This window comes from Bombyx mori, chromosome 27 (genome assembly GCF_030269925.1).
Source record: "Bombyx mori chromosome 27, ASM3026992v2".
Classification (NCBI taxonomy): Eukaryota; Metazoa; Arthropoda; class Insecta; order Lepidoptera; family Bombycidae; genus Bombyx; species Bombyx mori.
In genome coordinates this window covers 7,618,430-7,630,808 of record NC_085133.1, presented here as the reverse complement: position 1 = coordinate 7,630,808, position 12,379 = coordinate 7,618,430, and the positions used below count along the sequence as shown (strand labels likewise).

Genomic DNA, 12,379 nt, shown 5'->3' with positions numbered 1-12,379 from the left:
GGTGAGAGTATCTCCATCGATTGGTACAGCGGAGACCTGGGTCTCAATGGAGACTATTGTTGTGTTGGTCTACTAATGACCTTGACTCTACATTGTGAAGTGATGTGTATTGGTTTTATCATTTGTTTTAATGATAATGTGGGTGGTAATGTCACTAGCTGCACCGGCAGCCAGGCCAGGAGCGTTCTATATGATTTTGTTGACACTAGTGATGTAGAAGATGTAGGATCAAATGACCACGATACAACTGACTGATTAAAGTAAGGATTTTGTTGTCCTATTTTGTGTGATTAGTAAAGAACAGTATTCGGTGTCATTTATGACTGGTAATTGAACACATCGCTCGATTTCGGTGATGTGTTCGTTTTATTGCCGGATGGAGGCATTGTGATGTGTTTTATGGTTGAAGTGGGTACTGGATGGAAGTTCCACTTGCGTGCCGGATGGAGGCATTAGTGTTTTGTGTTGAAGTTGGGTACCGGATGGAGGTCCCACTTATTTGCCGGATGGAGGCAATAAGTAGTCAAGAGCTACTTGATGGAGGTGGCACTTGAATTGGTTTATCGTCACTCGATATAGGTGGCATGAGTTACTCTCACTAGATGGAAGTAATTGTAACGATAGTTTGTGGTTGATACATAATACTGATGAAATACTGCTCAGATTGAGTTGTTTTGTAATAACTCGGGTTTCTAATGCTTATTGAGCATTAATGAAATTTTTCAGTTGTATAGTGTGTCACGAATAGTTGGGTAATTAAGTTATCTACTCATACAGGTTAACATAGTCTGTTAAAGATCTTGTTGAAAGCTAACGTTATGGTTTGTAATGAAACGAATCCCAATCCTCAATCGTGAATGTATCAGGAGTGGCCGAGACGAAACCTGTTAGATATTGCAGAAGGTTGTTTTCCTTGCAGGAGCGTCACACAGGGACGTGTGACATGTCAGAATGGCCGTGTCGTGGATAACGACTTTTAGTTGTCGTGGATAACGACTTTTAGTAATATTAAGACGGTGGTTTTGATTATTATTTTAAATGATGAAATGTTGTTTTGATAAATATCACAAAACGAAGGGTAGACTCCGTAACGCCACAGTATAAAATGGCGGTACGTGGACAGAGTCGTGGCATTCCGTGTCAGACAGTAATTCCGTCCGTCTCAGTCAGTGAGTCTCTGTCAGTCAGTCAGTCGGTCAGTCGGTCAGTCGGTATATGCAACGAAACTGTCGGTTTACCCTGTCATTGTGAAAGTTGTGTGTGTTGAGTTTCAATAATTATTACTGAAAAGTTTTATTGACTAAACTGAGTTCAATCGAATACAAGCGATGACGGAACCTACCGCTCAGCCATCCCTGACGTGTGCTGACATATATATATGTAGTCTAATATATGATGTATTAGTGTTTTATTTTTTTTATTTTTATTAAGTTCTTGTCTAGATTGTAAATTGTAAATTAATTAGATTGTATTCTTCTACCCACTCATTTAAAGCTTTCCTTCGTTAAGAACGGTTAGCTGGTAGAAAACTCAATTGTTGAGTTAAGCTCGCCATTTTTCATATCTTACGCAATTACTGTAATATTCACTGTGTGTACAATAAAGAATAAAATTCATTCAATGCAAAAACTGAAAAATCTTAAAAATAATACTTAACCCCTTCATCCACTAATGTCTTCAATTATCCGATGATTAAAAAATCTATCGTGATATCCAATCATGTATAAAACAGGCATAATTCTAGATGTAGAAAATGTTTTTATTTTCAATACAATATCATAGAAACTGCGCCATAAAATCCATCATAAGCCCTAAATATAGGATCGAAATCACAATTTAACTGCTTAACTTTTTTTCAAACCTAGTATCCAGAACGCATTTTTGCTTTGCAGCATACTTATACATATAACCAATCCGTGCGGGCTCACTATATGGGAGTGGCCATCTTTTTTTTTTTTTTATTCCTACCTATGCTGATAGCCTTGAGAGGCTATTTCAGCTTCACCCTAACGTTTGTAGGTGAGCTCACGGGGCTCAACCGGAGAGTTGCTAACACTGACCCTAGCAAGAGCAGTGCTTCGCAGAATCTACCACCGGATCGGAAACGCGACCCACTGAGAAGATCCGACGAGAAACTCAGTGGGCTGTGTCTATGGGTTAATTCGCTCGTCGAGCCCTTCATCGCAAGCGACGGGTTCGACGAGGACGGTGACCGGGAGTGGCCATCAGTGTGCCGGCTTAATACGCAGTGATCGCAGCCACCCACTGAAAACCCAACCTTGGTCGTGTTTAATCACGTGCAGAATAAATTACTAATGTATTACTCTGGTGCTCAGACTAAAACAATAAATATATACATGTAACCTCTATATGATTTATGACATAAATCTTAAGAGAGGTTATAATAATTACTAGAGGTCCCGCAGTAGTCGAAATGCGACTATAATTAATTGGAATTGTAAGTTTGTACACCATTATGATTTCTATTTTATACTTCTATAATCACAAATTTCGCCAAGGCTACACTATAAAAAATATTAACAAAGACAAACAATATTTAATCTATTCTCAATTTGACAACAGACGTCAAGAACAAAAGTTTGACAATAAATAGAATGCATGCGTGTATGCGTCAAATACATGGTATGTAGTGTGTGTAATATTTTCTTTATTGATTTAATGTATCTTTTATACATTATTTTAAAAAGATATTAGCATTGTGCATTTCTTCTCTGTATTCTCTATAAGTGTGGAAAATTTCATACTCCTCCGTCCGCACAATTTTCGTAAAAAGGGATACAAAGTTTTTGCTTCACGTATTAATATATAGATATTATACAGGTGATATAAATGTTATTTTGAATATTGAAACATTAGAATAAGAAATATTAGAAATATTAAAACATTTTTGAATATTGAAATATAAAAAACATAAAAACTGGTATAGCCATCGTTTTAAATGTTATCTTTAATACTTTAGTTATATTTAATTATCTTAATAATGTATACACATGAACAATTGCAGTATTTAATATGCAGTATACCATAAATACTTCTTATCTAATCTTGATTGTTTTATCGTAAAAACACAAAGTACATAATTATGTTTTAATTAAAAACGCAGATCATAATTTTTTTTTCTTTTCTTATTTCGTCTCCATTAAAATCTCAGCAGTCTTTTCATCTCTATCCCTCGTCGGAGGCCCTCCTCTAAATTCATCTTCAATTTCCTGTAGAGTCCTGTCTTTGGTCTCCGGTAAAAATATCCAGCTCACGACCAAGCAATAAGTCACAATAGCTGCGTATATCAAATACGTTCCGTGTAATCCTAAAGAATTGCGTAAATACCGGTATGTTTTTACGGTGATGAAGAGATGAAAAGAAAAGAATACTGCGCTCAAAGCACCCGAGACGCTTCGGAATTGTAATGGGAATATTTCGCCTGATATTGTCATCGGTAGGGGCACCGAACCTGTTGCTATTGTGAACATATGAACGTGTAACAAAATCGCGCCTATGGACGGATGATCGAATGGTAACAAGTTTGACGTTTTGGCGTAACTGTAAGCTGAAATAAGAAGCAAAACAGCGACGCAAAGCATTGTTGTACTTATCAGAATTACTCTCCGTCTAAATTTTGTCATAAAATATATTGCAGCAGCGTTCATAATTATTCTCTGAGCATCTACGGTCACTACCAATAATGGTACATTCATTTTGTCTTTGTCTACAAGAGCTTCTGCAACCTCAACGATATAAGGGGAAAGGATATTGATCCCTGCCCATTCACCTAAAGTATAAACGTGAACCATTACGAATATCGGTTTGTAAAACTCTTTTCGTCTTAACGCTTCGAATCCAACAGCAAATTTGGCTTTAAGATTTTTAACGAACGTATCTGATATGACGACGTCTGCTTTAGACTCCCTAACAATTTTGCTAGCCTCAATCATTTTCTCTAATTCCTCATTTTCGGTATCACCCCGCAACCAAATAAACACTTTTCTGCAGTCTTCATATTTCCCTTGATCGGCCAACCAACTAGGTGATTCAGGAGAATTAATTACAATTAATAAATCTATGAAAGTTATTACTGAACACACGAAGGCAGTCCATTGCCATGTCACATATGAGCCGACAGAATGCACCGTCAAAGTAGCCATCGCCATAACTAAGCAAAGACTCGATAAAAACGCTCCACGGTACTTTGGGCTGGTGTATTCGCCAATCAAGATCGGTCCCAATGATGTGCTCATTCCCATAGAGATCCCTTGAAGAAATCTTGCAGCCAAGATGAAGTATGTGTTGGAGGCGCTTGTGATTAACAGCCAGCCGACGATTACGGGCAGAACACTGATGATGTTGGCGACTTTTCGTCCATATTTGCCCATGATGGTAGGTATAGTGAAGTTACCAAATAACAGCGCGAAACCAGGTATAGCAGCTGAAACGTAGACATGAAAATCGATTAGAATCACGATGGAATTTATGAAACGATCTTATAGATATTCCCAGTAATGATCACACAAATTTTGCAGCAAAAGTTATTGTAATAAATACTATCCTAGACATCTTAATCAAAAGCAGGTCGACTTTTATCAGAAGTACAAACACACTTAACTTAGATTTTTGTATATAATACAAACTGGCTATTCAATGTCACGTCTGAAAAATCATTACGAACAGTACTTAACTTGAACATTAAAACTGTTAAACGTTAAAACTGCCTATCAATTCTTATCTTTATCACGGACTATTATCTTCATCAGAAAAATGTGCTATCAAAAAACGGTAAACGTGCCTGGGAGATATGTACGTGCATATTTTTTTACAGTTGACACACCAAATCCCTTGCATACATATGTACATAGTTACGTACACAACTCTAACTAAACGAGGTAGACAGCAATAATAGACTCTTTCAGCTAGAGTCAACCAGTTTTAAGGGAAACAAAATAGTGGATTAACGATCTGGTTAGGCGCTGAGACGCAACCTGTGAACTACCCAAGAACTCCATGGCATCTGAATTAAACTCTTAGGCGAAGCAGATCGGTCTGGCAAAGGATATCAGGAAACCCATAATCGAAAACCCCTCTGATAGTATAACCAACTCAAGATAAGAAATAAACTAAGGTTTGTTATAACGGGACACTGTAAGGCGTGAATAAAAACCTCAAAACTGATCCTCTCTGCAAAGGAAGAAGAAACCTCTCTATAAGACCTCTACGATTTGCCCGAGAAAAGATATTTATTTCTCGGAGCGCACATTCTCTACCGTCTGAGATCACTTCGGTGGACAGCGGCTTGCCCCTGGCATTGCCGAAATCCATGGGCGACGATAACCACTCACCATCACGTGAGACATATGTTTGTCTGCCTACAAGGGCAATAAAAAAAAGATCAAGAACATATTTCCGAGGAAATGGAGCGGCATCGCTGTGCTCCAGGCTTTACCAACAGCCATTGGCAACGGTAACCACGATACACTCGTCTGCCCAAAATGGCAATAAAAAGCAGACCAATTCGTGCCGGATTTGGGCTAAATTGTATACAACACACATAAAGGATCATTTTTTGATTACTAAGTAGGTAGGTAGTAGATTTTGATTACTAGTAAAAGTATAGATGAACCCAAAGTTGGCCTGTTAAATGGCCATGCCAGCCCGTAGACGTCCAACCACCCACTTCGAAACATGAGGACCAAGTCTCAACTAAATTGCATAATAACCTATTTAATGTTACCTCAAAAATCGTTGATTTTACAAATTAGGTTGGTAGTACCTATCCGAGTAAGTTTTATGACACTGCTTTTTTCATGTTTGAGATATTACTGGTGATCTGGAGGCCTTTCCAGTTTTACCAGGCCAGGGATGACACTATGCTATTCCATCATCATGTCTTTTATGAAAAAGGCTTCAGTACGTTTTTGCTGATATATAAATAGCGATAAAAGTGCACCGCACATCTTATATGTACATTGGACTACGATGGCTTTAATGTGCGCGACTTCAGTTGCGGGTCAGGAGGGAGCCTCGTCTTGCTGTGCTCTGAGGGCGGCAGCAGTGCATGTTGAAGTCTATTTGACTAAAACTCATTGACACTCAACAACCCACGTCCTAATCTCGAATATGACAGAACTTAAATGGGGAATACAGATGGGCTAGGCGTCACATTTAGCGGGCAGCGTTCCTCTCCTCGCCTCTGCCTTGCGCCATACCTCCGTGAGACTCAAAACCGGCGACAGAAGACGGTAACCCGACTTCAATGCCTCTGCGCTAATCAGAGTTGGAACTATACCTACTGCTAAAACTTATATTGGCCGTTAAGCTGAGTTTATGATTGGTATAGTAAATTCTGGTATTAAATAAGTGTTTACTTTAATTTCTCATTTATTTTAATGAAGTCATATTGTTACGCGCTGCGGTTCGGGATAAATAAAATTTCACTAAAGTACAACTAAGTAAAAACTGTATTCAACACTTAGAATACTTAAAACACTCAACAAACACTTTAAAACACTTTAAAACGATCAATTCGCTTGTTCCGCTTCGCTTCAGGTGATCCGTTCGCTGTTTCGCTTCGACTAGTTCGGATTCTACAACGCTTTAATAGCCGATACCTCATCTCTAGAATTATCGAGAATATTCTACACATCTCTAGTAGTAGTTTCCGCTATCTTTCAATAGATGGCGTTACTCATACCGGCGTAACAATATTATGATTTGTAACTTTAATATAAGATTTGGTATCGCAGGTATTCTAAATTAAAGACAATAATGAATACCGTAACTAGAAAATATAGGAAAGGGGCAACCCTGCTAGAGTTACGATCGAACTCTAGCATTAACGTGCCCAAAAAATACATTATGATTTATAGGCCGGTTTTTCCCATGTCATTGTAAAATCTCCGTAAAACTATTGAAATCTATTAAAATTTTAAGGTTATTAGCGTGCAATAAAACCAAAATATGACATAAAAATGTCAAAAAGCTATAAAACTTAAAATAATTCATATTGTATATAGATATTAAATATTGTTGTTTGAATGTTTTTGATACGAAACTGGTAATTATTATTATCTTTTAGACGGTTAGACGTATTGTGGGCACGAATGGGGACGTTCAGCCTACATCTGCCGCACTCATCCAGTCCTTTTGAAAAGGTGTTAGTTATAGACTTTCTTTTTTTATTGCTTATATGGGTGGAAGAGCTCACAGCCTACTTGGTATTGAGTGGTTACTGAAGCCCATAGACATCTACGACGTAAATGCCGCTACCCACCTTGAGACATGAGTTCTAAAGTCTCCGTTTTAACAGTACAACGGCTGCCCCGCCCTTCAAACCGAAACGCATTACTGCTTCACGGCAGAAATAGGCAGGGTGGTGGTACCTACCCGTACGGACTCGCAAGAGGTCCTACCACCAGTAAGACACAATTATACAATTTAGACTAGGCAAGATCAATCCATATCCAAATTAAAATAAGAGTACCTACTGTGGTGACTACAAAAGCCACTACCACATCTAAGTAAGTAGAAAGACTTCAAACAATTTGAAGGAAGTCGAAAAAGTAATTCCTCCTTTACTTGACAGATAACATTGCCAAAAAGAAGGATGAAGGAAATTTACATGTAAAAGAATTTTATAAAACTGATTGAGACATAAATAAAAGACACTATATTTTATAGACAAGCATGTTTCATTAAAGAGGGTCTATATGGTCTTTAGTACTATTTTTTATTTATTGTAAATCGATTTAAAGAACAAACAAAGAAATCAATGCATCCGCATCGAACTAGGCTCAGCTAAAAATTCCTTATTTCAAAGGAATATGAACGTTGAACAATAAAAATTCATCTAATCATTCATCATTTGTGTCATATGTCCCTGAATGTCTGGTTTAAAAATTCTACATATTTTTTATTTTATTTCAATTTAATCCATTACTTGGACGAGTATTCGTCACATTTACCAGAATCGTACTGCTTCCATCCCGCAAAAATTGATAAAATAATGGAATGTATGGTATTTATGCATGCGGACTCAAAAAATCCTTCACCGCTAAATACGCTAGCCTCTCTTACGCGTTGGCTTTGAAGTTCCGTGAATAATATTTTTTTATTAGATATGTGGACGAGTTCACAGCCGAACTGGTCTTAAGTGGTTACTGGAGCCCATAGACGTCTACAGCGTGAATGCCGCCCCACCTGCCTGGAGACACGAGTTGTAAAGTCTCCGTTTTTACAGTACAACGCCTGCCCCACCCTTCAAACCGAAACGTATTACTGCTTCACGGCTGAAATAGGCAGGGCGGTGGTACCTACCCGTGCCGACTAACAGGACGTCCTATCACCAGTGATTACGCAAAAAATACAAACCTATCCAAGACTCGGTGGATTCGTCGATCAGCATTACAGGTTTTTGTGACTGCAGCTGCGGTATCAGGATCGCGGTGATACCAAAGACGAGACCGAACTGCGCCATGCTGATAGCCACACCGGATGTTACGAAGCACTGTAAAGTTAAAACCATTCGTATGATCAGCGGCTTCCTCAGAAAGTATACTCTGACTGGTTGAAAAGCAATGCACTTTTCTAATGTATTCCAACACGATTTTTTTTATTGCCCTTGTAGGCAGACGAGCGTACGGCCCACCTGATGGTGAGTGGTTACCGTCGCCCATGGACTTCAGCAATGCCAGGGGCAGAGCCAAGCCGCTGCCTACCGCTTAATACTCTCCACAAGCCTCTTTTAAAGAATGACATGTCATAGCGCTCGGGAAACACCGTGGAAGGGAGCTCATTCCAAAGCCGAATAGTACGTGGAAAATACTTCTGGAAACGCACTGTCGATGAACGCAGCGGTTCCAGATAATATGGATGAACACTGCTCCGATGGCGGGAGGTGCGATGATAAAAAGGAGATGAGGGGATCATCTCAAGCAATTCCTCAGAGCACTTTTAGTGGCTTGGTACTTATTAACACCTTCACTGCCTTCTTTCACACCCTCACGTCAGGCCCATATTGGCCCGCCACGGTACTTTCAGCTGGTGCGGACGAAGAAAACTATGTCCCTCTCGCCGATGAGTTCCAATTATTTCAGGTGTTTGAAAAAGTTCGACACCGACAACTATACTACGTTGCATATAATACTATATAGTTATAGCATTTTAATTTATCCTAGTGCTGGCGGGTCGAGATTTCCTGCCTATTCGTTAGTAACCTAAAGGGCTATTCCAACTTCACGCGTACCGGTAGGTGAGCTCACGGGTTCAACCTGAGTAAATTGCTAACACAAGCCCTAACAAAAGCAGTGCTTCGCTGAATCTACTACCGGATCGGAATCCCGATCCACTGAAAAGACCCAGCGAGAAACTCAGTGTCTATGGGCTAATTCACACGTCGAATTCTTCGTCGGGGTCAACGAGTTCGACGAGGCCAGTGACTGGTGGTTGAAGAGCCTAAAAGCACCGCGAGTGGACCCGGGGGATCCGACAAGACATGTCTTGGGCGACGACGGCTTTGCTTTGCCCCGTCGCCTGGGTCGGATATGTAGTTAGCGGTGGTCACGATAAGACGGTTTTGTTTTTTTTTTCAAAGTAGCTTTCTGACGCTTCTCTAAGATACGTATCGGTTTTAGAATTAGGTCGTCGTGTAGATCTACATTCCTCACATACCACGGTGCTCCGACGGTTATCCTGCAGGAACGGGATTGGATGACCTGGATAGAGTTAATGTGTGTATGGGCCGCGTGAGCGAACACTACACTTGCATAGGTCATGACGGAACGTATGCCAGTTTTGTAGAGTGTCACCTTGTTATGAAGGGGCAACTTACTTCGATTGCTAATCATGGGGTAGAGTCGACCGAGTAGGAACACGGCTTAAACACGTTCTGACTTAAGGATCGAGAAAGACCTGTCACGCACTGGTGGAAATATCATTAGGGGCGCATTTCGACCCGCCCCCGCACCAGATGAAGCTTTATAATTTGACTTGCTGCAGTCAAAGTGTTAATGTTTGTTTGGATATAACGGAATATTTGATGGGCATTTTCAACGACTTCTAAACGTCCGTTTATAATTCGAAAAACTGTACACGCATCAAGAATCGATGACCATACAATAGTTAATAATGGTAGGTTCGAATTAAGTATCAGTTGAATGGAATATTTGAAATGTATTCAACAGATAATACTTTTAATAAATGTATCTTTTTTATTTGATTGGTTTTGTTAATTTTGAGTATGTTTCAATGATACTATGCACACATATGGACTTATTGTTGTCTGAAATAAAATAAATCATTCATCATTCATTCATTCAATAGTTAACTCCTCTCTAATATCCTGACCATCGTGAACAGGATAAACAAATAATGGAATTGTTAGTCCGATTCGTTCAAACGTGTCCGTTTTTAATATTCATGAAACACACATTTACATAACTCATCCATTTTACATAAAAAACCCATGAGTTCTGATTGATATCACTAGCAAACTCCGGCTTCGAATTGTTCGCGAATTTTCCGATCTGTATCAATTAGCAATTGATTACCGGGTAATCTTTAAGCCAACCATTAAGTCAAGTGTTCTTTTTTTAATTTATTGCTTAGGTGAGTGGACGAGCTCACAGCCCACCTGGTATGAAGTGGTTACTAGAGCCCATAAACATCTACAACGTAAATGCGCCATACACCTTGAGATATAAGTTCTAAGGTCTCAAGTATAGTTACAACGGCCCCACCCTTCAAACCGAAACGCATTACTGCTTCACGGCAGAAATAGGTAGGGTGGTGGTACCTACCCGCGCGGACTCACAAAAGGTCCTACCATCAGTAAAAGTGTTCACAACAGCGTTCAGAGCGACGCGGATAACCCACCATGAAATGGGCTTTATGCTTATACTTACGCTTCTTGTCGATAGTGCTATCTTTCATTTATAAAAAGCAATATTAAAAACATATTTTCTATCGTTAAGGTCGCAATATTGTAACTTATATTGCAATTATATAATTATTGCAGCTGCTTAACGCTGCCTGGCATTGCTGAAGTCCATGGGCGACGGTAACCACTCACCACCAGATGGGCCGTATGCTCGTCTGCCTACACGGGCAACAAAAAAATAAAAAAAACTGCTTTTTATGTGACGTCATGAGATCACAGTTGTACTACACTGCTGAACATAGAGTTCGCCCAAGGTGACTCAAGGTCCTGGACCGGTCATAAGGGTACTGCCACCTTGCTGGATGTCAACATCAAGCAATTTTCCGTGACATTTACTGCAAATAATATTTAATATTGAAATGGAAGACTTCGTGAGTGCTAAATGTATTTATTGTGTTCCCAAAATAGTTTTTTTTTTTGCGTAGGAAATTTCTGAAAATAGATTCGTAAATATCAGATATCGAATTCAACTAATAATTAAAAAATCCATTTATTTTCAATGTCGTCCCTAAGAAAATCATTTATGTGATAATAATTTTCACTAATAAGATTATCTTTTAGTTTTTTTTTCTTAAAATGAAAATCGTCTAGGTCTCTTGATTAGTCTATAATGTAGTTTTGGATTTTGGAAAACATATTTTGAACTATTCGTTAAAATAATAACAAAAACTCACTAACCTGCTTCACAAATGGCGTGATCCATCTCACCATTTTGTTATGAAATGAAAAAACAAAAAACAAAAGAAAATAGTAATTCAGCCGAATAACATCGTGAATTTGAATTAAATTCGCCTTAACCATAAACACATACGTGCGTATTGAATTTTAAATGTAAACTGGTGTTATAAGTCTTTGCTCTTGCGAATAGGTAAAGGTCGGCTGCATTTCAAAATCGTGAGCTCCGCGTGAATTAAAACGAGACAACGTTACACATCTATATGAACGAGAAAGAGACGACCGTGTTTCCGATCGACGTTTTTCAAGAAAAACATCTAAACAGAGCCGTAATCAGCGAGCGTGGTACCGTTGAATGCCCGCAAGTGACTCTTGAATCCATATCTTTGTTGTAAATAAAAGATCTTACCCGATTTCATTAGGTAAAAACACAAATAACTTTCTATTGTCATTGACACGTTGAGATTATTAAATTAACTCTAGTTTAATTTGAATTGTTATGCTGATCATGATGTGTTTTGAGCCCATACTGATCGATATCACTTTCCTGCTTTTTTGCCACTAAGCATTTATATTACTGTTTAGATGGGACTCGATACTATGACACGAAATGACAATGAGGTTGGTAAAAGAGTGTTAACTATGAATGTGAAAGAGATAGACCTAAGAAGAAATGGATTGCGTGAAAGAAGATATGTGAGGCCTATAAAATCAAAGGCAGCTAAACGCCTTAAAATGTAGTAAAATGGATTAACTATG

The 12,379-nt window shown here is 38.8% G+C and overlaps 1 protein-coding gene across 1 annotated transcript; it reads right to left on the bottom strand.

Annotated features, from left to right (window-relative positions):
• Nucleotides 1–1,738: 1,738 nt before the first annotated feature.
• On the bottom strand, nucleotides 1,739–11,821 carry LOC101743668 (facilitated trehalose transporter Tret1-2 homolog). Its single transcript, XM_004923442.5, has 3 exons — nucleotides 11,624–11,821; nucleotides 8,380–8,515; nucleotides 1,739–4,444 (listed from the first exon to the last, which is right to left on the bottom strand). Exons 1-3 carry the CDS (start codon nucleotides 11,744–11,746, stop codon nucleotides 3,147–3,149), a joined length of 1,557 nt encoding a protein of 518 aa, XP_004923499.4. The 5' UTR covers nucleotides 11,747–11,821; the 3' UTR covers nucleotides 1,739–3,146.
• Nucleotides 11,822–12,379: the final 558 nt, after the last annotated feature.